The sequence below is a fragment of the Ictalurus furcatus genome, chromosome 12, assembly GCF_023375685.1.
Source record: "Ictalurus furcatus strain D&B chromosome 12, Billie_1.0, whole genome shotgun sequence".
Classification (NCBI taxonomy): domain Eukaryota; kingdom Metazoa; phylum Chordata; class Actinopteri; order Siluriformes; family Ictaluridae; genus Ictalurus; species Ictalurus furcatus.
Window position 1 is genome coordinate 26,553,757 of NC_071266.1, and position 15,371 is coordinate 26,569,127.

The 15,371-nt window shown below is 43.3% G+C and overlaps 1 protein-coding gene across 2 annotated transcripts; it reads left to right on the forward strand.

The window, feature by feature from the left end:
- The first annotated feature begins 674 nt into the window (after positions 1-674).
- Positions 675-14,921, forward strand: si:ch211-106h11.3 (CCN family member 1). 2 transcript variants are annotated; one of them, XR_008387252.1, is made up of 6 exons: positions 675-1,594; positions 6,415-6,628; positions 8,378-8,794; positions 9,597-9,781; positions 12,061-13,996; positions 14,041-14,921. XR_008387252.1 is itself a non-coding variant. In XM_053637909.1 (5 exons), the coding sequence occupies exons 1-5, from the start codon at positions 1,520-1,522 to the stop codon at positions 12,364-12,366; spliced, it is 1,197 nt and encodes a 398-aa protein (XP_053493884.1). In that variant the 5' UTR covers positions 675-1,519; the 3' UTR covers positions 12,367-14,921. The 2 variants fall into 2 exon arrangements, 1 of the variants encoding a protein (XP_053493884.1); XM_053637909.1 differs by having other exon boundaries at positions 12,061-14,921.
- The last annotated feature ends 450 nt before the right edge of the window (positions 14,922-15,371 follow it).

Below are 15,371 nucleotides of genomic sequence, written 5' to 3' on the forward strand. Positions count from 1 at the left end.
AGTGAATGAGTGTATGAGTGAGTGAATGAGGGAGTGAGTGTATGAGGGAGTGAGGGAGTGTATGAGTGAGGGAGTGTATGAGGGAGTGAGTGAGTGTATGAGTGAGGGAGTGTATGAGGGAGTGAGTGTATGAGGGAGTGTATGAGGGAGTGAGTGAGTGTATGAGGGAGTGAGGGAGTGAGTGAGTATATGAGGGAGTGTATGAGGGAGTGAGGGAGTGTATGAGGGAGTGAGGGAGTGTATGAGGGAGTGAGTGAGTGTGTGAGGGAGTGTATGAGTGAGGGAGTGTATGAGGGAGTGAGGGAGTGTATGAGTGAGGGAGTGCATGAGGGAGTGAGTGAGTGTGTGAGGGAGTGTATGAGGGAGTGAGTGAGTGTATGAGTGAGGGAATGTATGAAGGAGTGAGGGAGTGTATGAGGGAGTGAGTGAGTGTATGAGGGAGTGAGGGAGTGAGTGAGTGTGTGAGTGAGTGTATGAGGGAGTGAGTGAGTGTATGAGTGAGGGAGTGTATGAGGGAGTGAGTGAGTGTGTGAGGGAGTGTATGAGGGAGTGAGTGAGTGTATGAGTGAGGGAGTGTATGAGGGAGTGAGTGAGTGTGTGAGGGAGTGTATGAGGGAGTGAGGGAGTGTATGAGTGAGGGAGTGTATGAGGGAGTGAGTGAGTGTGTGAGGGAGTGTATGAGGGAGTGAGGGAGTGTATGAGTGAGGGAGTGTATGAGGGAGTGAGTGTATGAGTGAGGGAGTGTATAAGGGAGTGAGTGAGTGTGAGAGGGAGTGTATGAGTGAGGGAGTGTATGAGGGAGTGAGTGAGTGTGTGAGGGAGTGTATGAGTGAGTGAGGGAGTGTATGAGTGAGGGAGTGTATGAGGGAGTGAGTGAGTGTGAGAGGGAGTGTATGAGCGAGTGATTATCTTGATCTCTTCCTTAGAATCGTGGAGGAGAAATATATCTGCTAATGGATGTTTTTCATGGCACACATCACAAACCGGAGGCAGCTGAGCATATTTACCTAGTTTCTCACAAAGCAGCGGTCGGACAGGGAAATTACGAGCGATTTCAAAGCACCGGTAATATTTTCTTCTCTCCGCAGGTGTATAAATAAACATGGCGAAACCGGCCGCTGGCTGCAGGCTGTAGTAAATCTGAATTTTTATGAATGACCGCATTGATCTGTGTGACCACGCCTCCAAGCGCGAGCTCGTCCATACTGTCCCCCCAGCACGCACGCTTTTTATTGGGTCGGCGATCAGAAGTGGGCGGGGCGTCTTGAGAACGCGCAACTGTCATATATAAAAAACTGACTCGAATAAATCCCGTTTAAATAACCGTTAAAGGGGCTTAGGAGACGGACCGCGTCTTCACCACAACCTGTGTGGACTGTTCTTCTTTCTTTCTTTTTTCCTTTCTTTCTGAAGAGCTCACTCACCTGGACGCTGTCTGAAGTGTCTCACCGTCTCCACAGCACCTTCACTCCAATTCAAACAACCAAAACAAATCCGCAGAGCGTTCTCTTCTGGCTTCATGTTGTTGTTGTTGTTGTTGAAGATGAGGGATGTATTGTGCTTTCTTCTCTTCATGATGGTGGCCCTCGGCTCGGTGAGTAAACCTTCAGAACACCAGTCCTTATTTCATTCTGCTGGTTGCTTTCTGTTGACATGTCGTTGACAGCCAGGATGAGAGCCAGGGATCAGCATTAGAGTGGACAGTTTTCAGCACAGGAACATCATCACCTTCTAAGCTGCTCGCAGGAGGTCTGTTTAACTCCTCCGCTCCAACCTTGGAGGAAATGCCATCATTTATACAACAACACAGATCAAGACCTACATGTACATTTAGTTTCCCCCAAGCTACAAACACCCTCAAAGCTGTAAACGAACCCTTACTTCCATCTCGTATGTTCCTTAAATGCTCCTCTACAATTATGTTTACGCTGACCAAATCTCAATCAATACCAAGCCTTTTAAAGGTGTGCCACAGTATGGCTTTTTAAAACCTTGAAATGTGATGTGGACGGTTCATGGCTCTTTAACCATTTTACTTAAAAACCCAACAAACTTTACTTCAAACAATGATCTTAAACAATGTAGACATTTAAGGTGAGAAATGAGTTTATCATCCATCAATGAAGCAACCAAACGATTCTTCATGGTGGTCTACAGTCATTATTATAGTCAGTAATAATAATGTCTCTTTGGTGTTTTCATGCAGCGTCACTTACGCTCCTTAAAGAACCTTATGGTGGCTTGTTCTTTAACCGTTTTGGTGCCATGACAAACCGAAACGTCTCACCATTTCTCACCATGAAGGTCTATATTATGTAGGAGACTCCTTGTGGAGTGAAATGATTATTCAGCTCAGTTTGGCACGAGAACAACTCATCAAAAGGTTCTTTAAGGAACCCTAAAAATGGTTCTTCTATGGCATAGGTCTAAAGAACATTTTCTGGTCTTTAAACCACATTTTTAGCGCTCAGCCTGACTAATAACATTCATTTTCTCAATATAATCAATAAAACTGAGACTGGAGTCTAATTTAGTTCTTCCCTAACACACACACACACACACACACACACACACACACACACACACACACACAGTGCAGTCAGTGGGACACTTTGATGTCAATAGGAGTTGAAATGTAATCTATAATTACACTGGTCTCTGGATTTGAGCTTGGTCTTCATTAAAGATCTTCTTTCAGGTTTGCTAAAGTTGGATCGATATGCGGTATTTCCAGATATTTAAACAGACACGAGGACCGTTTTTCCCCCCGGTGTGTGTTCTGTTCTATTTGCATAATAAAACCGAGCCCTGTGTCAGGTGTGTATCTGTGTGTCTGGTAGAAATTTGATTTCAGGTATTGCCGTTATTTAATAGTTAGTTGCAGGAAGCGGTGTTCAGAATAGCCATTGCTCGGAAACAGTCGGGCCCTTTAGACCCGTCCTGGCACTGGTTTTCAGTGCTGCTGCCAAAGTCATTTAAAAAGAGGGAAAAGGTCAGGTAAATACGAATTATCTCCGGCCCACATCAGAAACAGGTTTTGCTTTGAGAAGGGAGGAGAACTTTTGAGGAGGTCGGAGGTGTTTGTGTGTGTGAGAGAGAGAGAGAGATGATTTGGAGAGTGTAGGGGGTGTTACACGGGCTCAGAACCTCTCTGATTGGACTAAATGATCCGCACTGAGGGAGTATCACAGAGTTGGCTCATAGCAGAGAGAAGGAACAGCTACGCAATTCTCCAAAATTGTCAGGTGGAAATCAGGACTTCTTTCTGTCTGAAGAGGTCTTTTCACTTTTTTTTGTGCAAATGGAAATGTACTAAATGAGTAGCACTTGAGCTTGTATACTGACTCACTGTGGATAAAAACATCTCTAGACATTAGTTCAGAACAGGACATAGTGCACGTTCTTAAGTGTACGTGAATAATGAGCCGATTTATGTGTGTAACACTAAACTACACAGAGTGAGGAAGACAGGTTTAATGCGCTGTAAATGACGGACACCCCACCTGACGTTAAACCCACGGCTCAGCGCACCTCAGACAAGATACCTTCAGTGTCCTGGACCTGGCACGCTTTCACTGCAAATTCATCAACTGAATCTCCACCTAGAGCAAATCCCCAAGAAAAGCACTCCATTCACACCACTGAATACTGGACTCGCTCTCAACACAGCGGCTCTGAGTCAGTTCACCTGCTGGAGGATTTTTAACAAACAGTATTTCTATCCGTAGGTCTGGAATTAAAAACAGGAAAAAGCAATCCTTATATCATCCAAATGCCCTTTAAATATAAACTAGTAATTAAGACTCGAGCAGACTCTAAGCTCTTTAATGAAGAGAATAACGCGTGTGTGTTTTGTGAGTAATTGTGTGTGTGTGTGTAGTTAGTAAACATGGATGTAATTGTGAGTCATACACAGGAGTAAATTAGATACAGAAATCCATCCATCTTCTATACCGCTTTTCCTTTTCAGGGTCATGGGGAAACCTGGAGCCTATCCCGGGAGCATGGGGCACAAGGCGGGGTACACCCTGGACAGGGTGCCAATAGATTCAGAAATATAATATATAAATAAATAAGTAAGGATACATATTTAAAACAAACAAACAAACAAACAAAAAAAACCCATTAAACAAAAACGGTATTACAGAATGTCATAATAACTTATAAAAGTCTAGAAAAGGAGGACTTGGGAAATAAAAATACAGCATATAGGCCTATGATTTTTTATTTTTGTTGGTAACAGGGAAGAGAACATTTCTGCTTTCAGAGCTGCTTTTCCAGAGACGACGCCATTCAGTACCGTATCAGTACCGTTATTACTCTGCAACTATGTGCTAAAAGCATTATTTATCTACCTAAAGCAGCTCATTCTGAGATTTCTGTCCATTATTATATCACAAGTATTGGTAATAAAAAGCATTATATGTCTTAGTGACACACAGTAAGCGCAACACGTTTAAACTGGAGATTGAATATGAATATTTTTTTTTAAACAGATTTGTGTTTTGTTTAAAATGGATTGCTCTTGTTTAATTATTTATTTATTTATTTATTTTTTTTTAACCTCACGTAGCATATTCTAAGCAATGCGCTGACCTGGATCATCTAGAATGTTCACAGCACATCAGATTTCCTGATCACGGTGTGTGTGTCATGGCCCCTGGTACTGGTGCAGTATTCCATGACTGAGGTGAAATGCATGCTGAATGAACGTTATAGTGGACCTGGGACAGATGTACCTTACTGACCTGAGGGTGTTGCTGAGTGTGTTTGATCCAGCCAGAACTCATTTCACTCATTTTCACTCTCTTATTCAAAGAAGAAGAAGAAGGTAGTTGTGTAAAAGTTAGAACTCAACATTGCTAGAACATGGTTCTGATCCTACACATACAATTACCTCATTCATAGCAAATGTCAGGAATAAAACACGGTGTTGTGCTGAAGCGACTCTTAAGTGTTTTATTCCTCCTTTACCACAGAGATTTAACGACACTAATTGTTTGTTTGTTTGTTTTCCTTTATAAAGAGCGGCACTTTGTACATTTGATCAGTTTATAGTTACGTCAATGTTGTGCGACCTTACACGAAACAACTTCTCACTTCCATTATAGCAGACACAAACAGCCGTTCCCGCCGTTTCCTGTTTTCTCCTCTCCAGTTAAAATGATAAAAACGCAGCTTGTCGTGTTCCCGAGGAACCGGACAGCCCTCTGTCCTGAAGACTCTCCTGTGGTAGAAAGAAAAAAAATGTACTCACTGACACTGGAGACTCCTTCCGTAAACGTTAAATAAACATCACCTTACAGAAAGCTTCCGCATATCAACAACTGCATGCTTCTCTTTGTTTAATAACACGTCTGTTTTTTTTTTTAAAAACAACAAACATTTTGAACGATTATCTAGAGCGTTCACCGTCCAAATCCCTGTTGCTATAGAAACGATAACGTATTAGACCGAGCACGTTCATATAAACCTGTGATTCGCAGCTGTACTATTGTATGAGCTCCTGTTATAGAAAACTATTCAACACCTTCTGACCAATCAGAATCCAGAATTTAAGAGCACTGAGGTATAAAGCGAAATATGACGTGTATATTAACAAGCAGGTTATACGAGATCATACGGCTAATACGAGTTCAGCAGGCAGGCGTGTGTGAGTGAGATAATGTCTGGACTGGACCGGATTGTGGATATGTGGTGAGGACTGGATTAGCACTGGATTCGGAGGTGACGAGAATAATTGCATAAACGACATCACGTACAAAGCCGGGAAATGATGGCATATTTAAATGAGAATTTTTGCATTTTTGGCTGCTGACATCAGGGGTACAAGCATGCAAAGAAAACATACTTTTAGGTTTTAATTTGTAATATTCACTCAGAATTTCAAGAAACTGCCTCATTAGTTTTAGACATCGAGTCCTAATTTCTAGAAAGATATATTTAAATAATCCTCAAATTGCAAAAACAGCCTTCCGCAAATTTAATACCTGCCCTTCAGCTGTATTAATAACAAGAGGGTGAGGATGACACTCAGGCTGTGAGAAATCACACTGAGGGCATCACATTAATCTCTTTGTACCCATTACGATATTTGACTGTATATTTGAGTGTTACTTGGCTCATGTACACTTCTAACACTTCTGGGTGTTTTTAAGTTCGAGCATGCTTTTAGTAAATCAGACCCTTAGTTAGTCAGGTAGCTGATTTTGTTTGCCGCTTGATACGAAAGCTAGACCTGTGCACATTAAAGCCAGAGTTGTGTTCATTTATTTATTTTTATATCAGTGCTGAGAAGAAAGTGAGGGATTGTGAGACAACAATGTCATGTGCACAGCACATGAAGCTATTATGATTTATGTCTTCTCTCTTGCCGGAGTGTCTGATCTGTCGTACATCCTCTCCTCTCTGCAGGGCGTGGCAGGGTGCCCGAGGGCGTGCGAGTGCCCTCCTGAGCGCCCCGTGTGTCCTCCAGGTGTGAGTTTGGTACCCGATGGCTGTGGGTGTTGTAAGGTTTGCGCTGCTCAGCTAAACCAGGACTGCCACGAGGGCCGACCATGTGATCACCACAAGGGGCTCGAGTGTAATTACGGCAACGACGTGGGCAGCACTCGCGGAATCTGCAGAGGTGAGTCATGCCGCTGCTTGGCAATGCGGACCTCTCTGTACATGAAATGTTATCCGCCACATTTGTAAACGCATTCCTCGTTTGGTGTAACGGTTCTGTTCGTGATAGACGTGCTAGTGCATGAAAGGGGAAAGAAGCAAACATAAATGAACCACAAAAATAGATTGCCTTTATACTGGTTTCCTGAAATAGGGAAAACCTAATTCTTGGAAGTACTTCCTGAAAGAAAATATTATTTATCGAGACACCATCCACCCAGGTATTTTAAATGTATATTATAGTATATGTACAAACGTGCAACAATCTACAGTTTAGGTGTAGCATGTATGCTTTTGGACCCCTTAATATAGCAATATGGGAGAAATCAGAGCAAAGCCAAATAAAATTCACCCAGTCATCAGATAATGATAATGATAATGGGGCAGTTAAGGCTCTGATCGGAAGGTTGGGGGTTCAAACCCCGGTGCAAGGCCCCACTGTTGGGCCCTTGAGCAAGGCCTTTAACCCTCTCTGCTCCAGGGGCGCTGTATCATGGCTGACCCTGCACTCTGACCCCAACTTCCTGACATGCTGGGGTATGCGAAGAAATGAAATTCACTGTGCTGTAATCTATAGGTGACCAATAAAGACTCATTATCATTTATGAAGATTCAGTTCTCACATCTCGCATTACAATACTGCACGTTGGACATACTGTATAACAGATAGTTTATTCAACACCATACAGAAAGAACATCACTGTGATGTTAAAGACGTCTCTCTCGTCTTTAAGGCAATCTTACTGCCTAGATTCTTTGGGAAAGCTTGCCCGTGTCACTTTTAGACCTTCTTTAACTCAGCGTGTGTACACGAAATGGGTTGATGCAGCGTTTTCCTCACTGAGCTCCATCGAGTCCCCAGGCCGAATTTTATTTCCCAGCAAGTTGCCTCATACATTCCCGAGTATTTATATGTTGCTATATAAAGGAGCTATTTGGGTTTGGGTTGAGGGTTTGTTGAAGCATGAAGCTGGGCATGATCGACAGAGCCAACGCTCGATTCAAACCAAACATCTTCTTTAAACGAGTCAAAATTCCACCCTGGGCTAAGAATAAACCTGCACTTTAAATCAAATAAAAAAAAAAAACGTTATTAATGCATTTCTCTGGGTTTTTGTGGCTGCAGTCTCTCTCATTCCAGCATAATTGGTTTCCCCCTCACTATGTTCTCACTTGCAAAGAAAAACGAAGAAGGCCAGAAATAAGACGTCCAGAATTTTCCCCCAGCCGAGACATGTTTGGTTTGCTTCTTTAGTTTAGCACTGGAGCTAGGAAGCGATTGTAGCTAATAATAACGGAAATTTATAGCCTCCAGTTCAGCATGGTGCAAATGCCTTGTCTGAATCACCACATGCTCCACGTCAGCATCAGGCTCACGTAAGAAGCATAGATGTCAGATTTCAGCAGTTCAGTCATTCAAGGAAGGAAGGAATTCAGATAATAATAAATACATGTCCAGAATGATTTATATATTTAATCTTAATCTAAACAATGGGGTTTTTTTTATGTGTGTATGTGTGGTAAGTTATGCTAAACTGGAGGCTGTAATCTTTCATTCCTTGTTAGCTACATCAGCCTTATCACTCTACTGTACGAGACACCAAACCCTTGTCTCGAATGATCCGTGACGTTTTGGCCGAATTACCACTTCACCATGTTTTTTGTTTTAAAACTCGAACCACTCATTTGTTTCTCATGTGTTCCCTTACAGCCAAACTGGAAGGCCGCTCGTGTGAGTATAATGGCCGTGTGTACCAGAACGGCGAAGACTTCCACGCCGGCTGTAAGCACCAGTGCACGTGCATCGACGGTGCTGTGGGCTGTGTGCCCCTCTGCCCTACAGAAGTGCTCCTGGCGTCACCTGCCTGCCCCTCACCGAGGCTGATTAAAGTGCCGGGACAGTGCTGCCCCAGTGTGGACTGCCATCGCGGCTCCTCAGTGCTGCCCCCTGTCTACAGAGTCCCGCAGCTGCCCCCATACATCTACCCTCACCTCGCACCCTACCCTAAAGCCTTCCCCAAGCTTTACCCGAAGAATTACCTACCCAGGCCAGAGGACACACTGAGTAATGAGCTGATGGACTTGGGGAGGAAGTGGGAGAAGCCCCGTAGTCACAAACGCATGACAGGTGAGAGACCGTGTGTGTGTGTGTGTGAGAACACATGACCATCTCTAAATTCTGCCTTCTTAATCCATAACCCTTATTTTTAATATCTTAATATGAATTTTATTTAGGAAGGTAGTACAATGTAGGTTCCCCATTTATATACCATGAGAGATGCAAACCTTTGGACTCCACTGTATATAAATATGTATATGTGCACTGGGGATTGTGTATAACGTGTAACCTGTGTAACGTGTGTCCCAAAAGGAAGAAAAATACATCAATATAGTCCCTCATGTCCAAAATACATGTAATGGATGTCTAGTATATATATAAATAATTTTTCTTTTTTAACAAACACCATTTAAAACATCTTAAAGTCAGAAATATAGTGTCAGCATGTTGTTGTGTTGAAGCGCATGTTTTTTTCATATATTAATATTTGCTTGTTTTTATGAAGGTGCCAATAATTTTGGAGCCGATTGTATGTTTCATATTTTTTAAATGATATCATTCACTGTTTTCTCTTTAACCTTTGAGTGAGGCATGACTATTTTCCAATGGAGCCTTGTGAACCAGACACACACACACACACACACACACACACACACACACGTATATATATTACATACACACACGCTTGCCTGAAGCACATGCAGCTTTTTGCTCCACTGCGTAATCACCTTCTCTGTGCATCATTGTTGGTAGTTTGGTGAATGGTGCTTGTGTAGTGACTTTCTCCCTCTCTCTCTCTCCCTCCCTCTCTCCTTCCCTCTCCCTCTCTCACCTCTATTTCCTCCCTGTCTCCTTCTCCTTCTCTCTTCAGCCTGGAAGAAACTGGGAAGCCCAGACAAATGTGTGGTCCAGACTACGAAGTGGTCGCTGTGCTCTCGGAGCTGTGGTATGGGAGTGTCGTCACGCGTCACCAACCAGAACGCTCAGTGCAAGCTGGCGAAGGAGACGCGCCTGTGCACCGTCAGACCCTGCAGCTCCATGGCCGTGCCCGTAAAGGTACCGCACCCCTCCCGTCAGCTCTCACGCCTTTCGTTTCGCTTCAGTGCGCTGAAGTTAGCTGTTGTTCCCTGGAAAACATGCTAAAACACACACTAGAATGCCGGGATCATTTATCTACAGTACAATGGATATAAAAAGTCTACACACCCCTGTTAAAATGGCAGGTTTTTGTGAGGGGGTGGGGGGGTGAACTGGTGATGTGGCTGTGTTCAGAATCAACCAATCACATTCAGCCTCCTGTTCAAAAGTAATTATCATACAGCAGTCATCGATTAAATTATTCTGATGAACTCCAAATAAATACCAGCTGGTTCTGCAGGATTTTGGTCACATCTTCTTGGTTTCATCCGGCTGCTGGAACGGTGGTCCACAAAGAGCTCACAAAGCATGTACAAGTATCTCACTTGTTTAAAATGTATCGATCAGGAGCGGGGTATAAACGAATTTCCAAAAGATTAAATGTACCATGGAACATCATGAAGGCCATCATCAACAAGTGGAGAAAATGGACCACCACAGTGACATCACCAACTTTATCAAGACACAAACTTACCAGGGAGGCTACCAAGAGACTTACGGCAACATTTAAGGAGCTGCAGGAACATCTGACAAGTACTGAGTACTCTCTGCATGTGACAACAATGGTTCTGATATGATTTTATCACAAAAGCCCGCCATTTTAACAGGGGTGTGTAGACTTTTTATATCTGTTGTATATAGATACTGCTTAAACAGTCACTGATATTTACACTTTTTTTTTGTACCCAAATTTGTACCAGCTAGAGTGTCCCCACAAGGTTAATACAGGTTTAGCAGTCAAGCTGGTATTCAGTGTTTCCATTGCTTGGAAATGGTTTAACCTTGACGAACTGCAGAACACATAAGCATTAATATGACATCTATTCCTAGGGAACATTTCAACTAAAATGCTAACATGGCTAACAGGTCATTTAGGAGTATTTTTGGTGAGATTTTCCCTCTGATCTACCCTACAGTGAAGGTCACCTTCGCTTCGTCATTACTCCAGAAATCCTTTTGGGAACTCCGTGGGATTTTGACGCTCCATACGGATCTAGTGAGGAAGCTAATTCCGCTAACTCGCGAGCACCTGTTGTTATTGTTAGTGATATGGAGTGAATGTGACACAATGGCATCTCTGAACTGCTGCTGGCTAATGCCAAGTGTTTCTCTCATTTATATCGACCTTCACTGTCCTTCCCTCAGACACCTGTCTCACACACACACACACATGCTCATGTTTCCATGCACTGTTATTTCATGTATGAAAAGGTTGTCAACATGTCACAGCAGATCCTAAACACTTGTTTGGTGATACAGATGGCAAAAAGGACACATTTGTGAATTTTAAAATGTTTATGTCTAGAATGTTTCTTCAAATCTTCAATTTTTTGAAAACAATATCATGTAACCATGTGTCATTTCCACACGTTTAGCTCCTGGACGTGACTCTAATTCCCATTTATGCTAATTAACTAAACAAAGCTGTCATCCTCTAGCCATGACAGTGGGGCCCAAATACATATACGTGACGCAGTACCTCATCATTCACCTGCCACAGCCACCTACTACCTCACGTTTGAAACCTCGAAATGTCCGCCATATACTTCTCACTCCTGATGCGTGTCTAAGTGGCGTTCACGCTGTGTGTGGTTGGAAAATTTCAAACTGGTAGCTCCACCCATTTGCTACTTAAAACAGACTACAAGCAGGGCTGTGTGATATGGCGATACATATCGTAGGACGATAGATAAATGTGTATTGATAGATATTTTCCTATATCGTCTACATCACCAGGAAACTCCCCGCAACAGAACAGGCAACAGCTCAACTAAAAAATGAAGCACTGGTACCTAAACAGGGAGGTACTTCTGACGTTTGGGCGTGGTTTGGATGTAACAAATCAGACACTGACCAGAGAACGGTCATTTGTAAGAGCATGTCATAAATGCACGCAGTTATTTTGTATAGATCCTTTTTTTCATCAGTTCAAGAGAAAACGTAATATATGATGATGTATATAGTTTTAAGATATGAAGTTATCCGTATCGTGATATTTATCGCAATTTTGTCCACATCGACCTGCACTAGCTACAAGTACAAAAACGTTTATCCGCAGTTCTGGTACATTAAATCTAACTGAACTTCGGGTTCAGATGGCGAATGTGTTGGCCATCTTTCCTGTTTGTGTCATTATTTCTTTATTATCACTGAGCATGAACGCTAAAGTCCCATATTTCTGCTCTCTGCTTTAACAGAAAGGGAGGAAATGTTCTCGCACACAGAAGTCTCCCGAGCCGCTACGTCTCCACTACGCAGGCTGCCGCAGCGCCCGTCTGTACCGGCCCAACTACTGCGGCGTTTGTCGGGACGGCCGCTGCTGCTCCCCGCGCCGCACCCGCACTTCATCCGTGGTCTTCTCCTGCCCCGACGGCGAGCGCTTCGAGAAGGCCGTCATGTTCATCCAGTCCTGCAAGTGCAGTGACCAGTGCGACCACCTCAACGAAGCCTCGCTCCCGCCGCAGCGCTGGCTCTACGGAGACACTCACAAGTTCATGGACTAGCCGTCTGGCCTCCGTGCAAATCCGCCCCTTCCTTTTCCCCCCAGCCAATCCCTGATAGAGTATGCGTACGTCTCAAGAGCAGACGTCAAACTGATGGCCTGGAATCGCAAACACTTGTAGACGGACTGAGAGCTTGGACAAGCAGACGAGAGCCGCAAGGAGTATTTAGTATAGTGAACTTGTAGTGTACACTTGTAGTTTATTCCATCACAGATTTGGTGAGAATCACTGAAGGAACCTGGTGGACAAGTAAAGGATATGATCTTAGGAAGACATTTTGTATTAGACCTGCGAAAGCAACGCACCCTCAATGAAATGCTGAAAAGACTGTTGGACTAGTGGACTAGCGTGAGAATCTGTGATTAGGGTTGGACCTGAAAGAAGTGTGTCCTTTTAACACAGGAAAAACTTCACAGTGGGAAATATGCTTCTCAAGATTGTTTTCCATTTGCCCCAGACAAAAAAGGACAGATGGGATCATGGGATAAGCCCATAAACTCTATCAACAGCTTTTTTTATATATATGCAGCTATTATAAAGATATGATGGTATTTATTGTGTGTAAGATGAATCAGCAGCTCTTTGCCAGTTGGTGGGAAGGAGCTCACACTTCACACGACAAAGGGAAATGTGATGGATTCCTGGACCTAAAACAGACTTGTTGGCCCAAGATAGAAGAATGTGGCCTTACTCCACGTGAACTTGACTTTGACCCTGAGTCCCGGTGCCAGAGATTTTCCTTTATTTGAGCCTGAGGATCCTGGAAAAGAAAAAGAAACATTCACCAAGTGCCCTGGCGTTCTGGAGTCCACACGGCGAACCTCTCAAATTACAATCCTGGGAGCAGCAGCCCTCTGGTTTTGCTGTTTAAAAAAAACGTTTTAAAAAATGCCAGCGTATGAAGTAAACATGTAATTTAAAAATGAGGAGCAGGGGCCGCTCCCGATTCTCTCTGTAATCTAGCGAATGATGCCTGAAGCCCAGGCAGACGATGCTCGTGCTCTCGTGTGTCTTTATGACGTTGCGGTCTCCGTTTCGGTCTCCTGGCTCTGATACGCAAGACGCTGGAGGTGACATCACCCTTGTTAGCGAGACCAAAAACCAACACACAAAACATCAAGAGCTGGAACCAAGTACATCAGTCCTGGGAGGCTTAGCTCACACACGATGGCAGATTTAAACTGTAGAAATATATTCACCATCGATGGCTTGATGTTCGTGGTGTTCACGCTAAATGTGTGTGTGTGTGTTTTTTATTTGTGCACCTTCACATTTCTTTGAACAGTATCCACATTACATACTGTATTATAATAGGAATGGTTTGGTGAAAAATCAAACTTACTCTAAATGCAGTAGATTAGAATAGTGGTTGGTGTCCAACAACTAAAATGCTATTTTTGGCTGCTTTGACTGTAACTATAACAATGTTCTTATTGTTAAGACGTGACTGGTGATGAGGTAAATATTGGCGCGACTCTGGTGATGAGGTAAAGATGGGTGTGACTCTGGTGATGAGGTAAAGATTGGTGCGACTCTGGTGATGAGGTAAAGATTGGTGTGACTGGTGATGAGGTAAAGATTGGTGTGACTCTGGTGATGAGGTAAAGATTGGTGCGACTGTGGTGATGAGGTAAAGATTGGTGCGACTGGTGATGAGGTAAAGATGGTGATGAGGTAAAGATTGGTGTGTCTCTGGGGATGAGGTAAAGATTGGTGCGACTGTGGTGATGAGGTAAAGATTGGTGCGTCTCTGGGGATGAGGTAAAGATTGGTGCGACTGTGGTGATGAGGTATAGATTGGTGTGTCTCTGGGGATGAGGTAAAGATTGGGGTGACTCTGGTGATGAGGTAAAGATTGGTGCTACTCTGGTGATGAGGTAAATATTGGTGCGAATCTGGTGATGAGGTATAGATTGGTGCGTCTCTGAGGATGAGGTAAAGATTGGGGTGACTCTGGTGATGAGGTAAAGATTGGTGCTACACTGGTGATGAGGTAAAGATTGGTGCTACTCTGGTGATGAGGTAAATATTGGCGCGACTCTGGTGATGAGGTATAGATTGGTGCGTCTCTGGGGATGAGGTAAAGATTGGTGTGACTGGTGATGAGGTAAAGATCGCTGCGACCCTGGTGATGAGGTAAAGATCGCTGCGACCCTGGTGATGAGGTAAAGATCGCTGCGACCCTGGTGATGAGGTAAAAATTGGTGCGTCTCTGGGGATGAGGTAAAGATTGGTGTGACTGGTGATGAGGTAAAGATCGCTGCAACCCTGGTGATGAGGTAAAGATTGAAAGGTCTGAAAACGTTTTTCCAGAGCTCCACTACACTTCCCCTAGGTTTGAAGAATCCATGAGGCTGCCCCATCAAAACATTTCTGGAGGCTGGATGTGATGCTGTTCTTTGATCTTAAACGTGTAAACGCAGATTATTTCTGTTTCCATAAAAACGGTTGTATGCATGTAAAGATGTGGGCGTGTGTTTATTTAAAATGTTTCGAGTGAGGCAGACAAACGTCACACAGTAACTTCGTTAAAGGCTTTGGGGGGGTGGGGGGGGGGGCGAGGGGAGACTGTGTACATTTGATTTTTCATCAAACCATTCCTTTCAAGTAGCCATAATGTGTGTATTATTTTACTAAACATGTTAATGTCTAATGTTTTTTTTGGTTGTTGATTGATTGATGTATATCTGAGAAAGCAATTTTTTTTAAACATCAGCTGTCTGTAAAGTTCTTCTAATGCCCAGTGCCAGTACATCTGGTGTATTTGGTCGTCTTCATACTTTTTATTTATATAGATCATAATTCATCCAGTTCAGACTCAAATACTCTTGGAGTCGTTTAGTCTGAAATGTCCTCAAAAAGTACATCCTGTCTCTGTAGCAGGACTGTGTTCACTAAACACACACACACACACACATGCCTTGTAAATAAAAGTAATGCCTTGTAAACACACATCAGATATCAGTTTAAACACAGTCCTTTCTGAGTGAATAGTCTGTCCGATA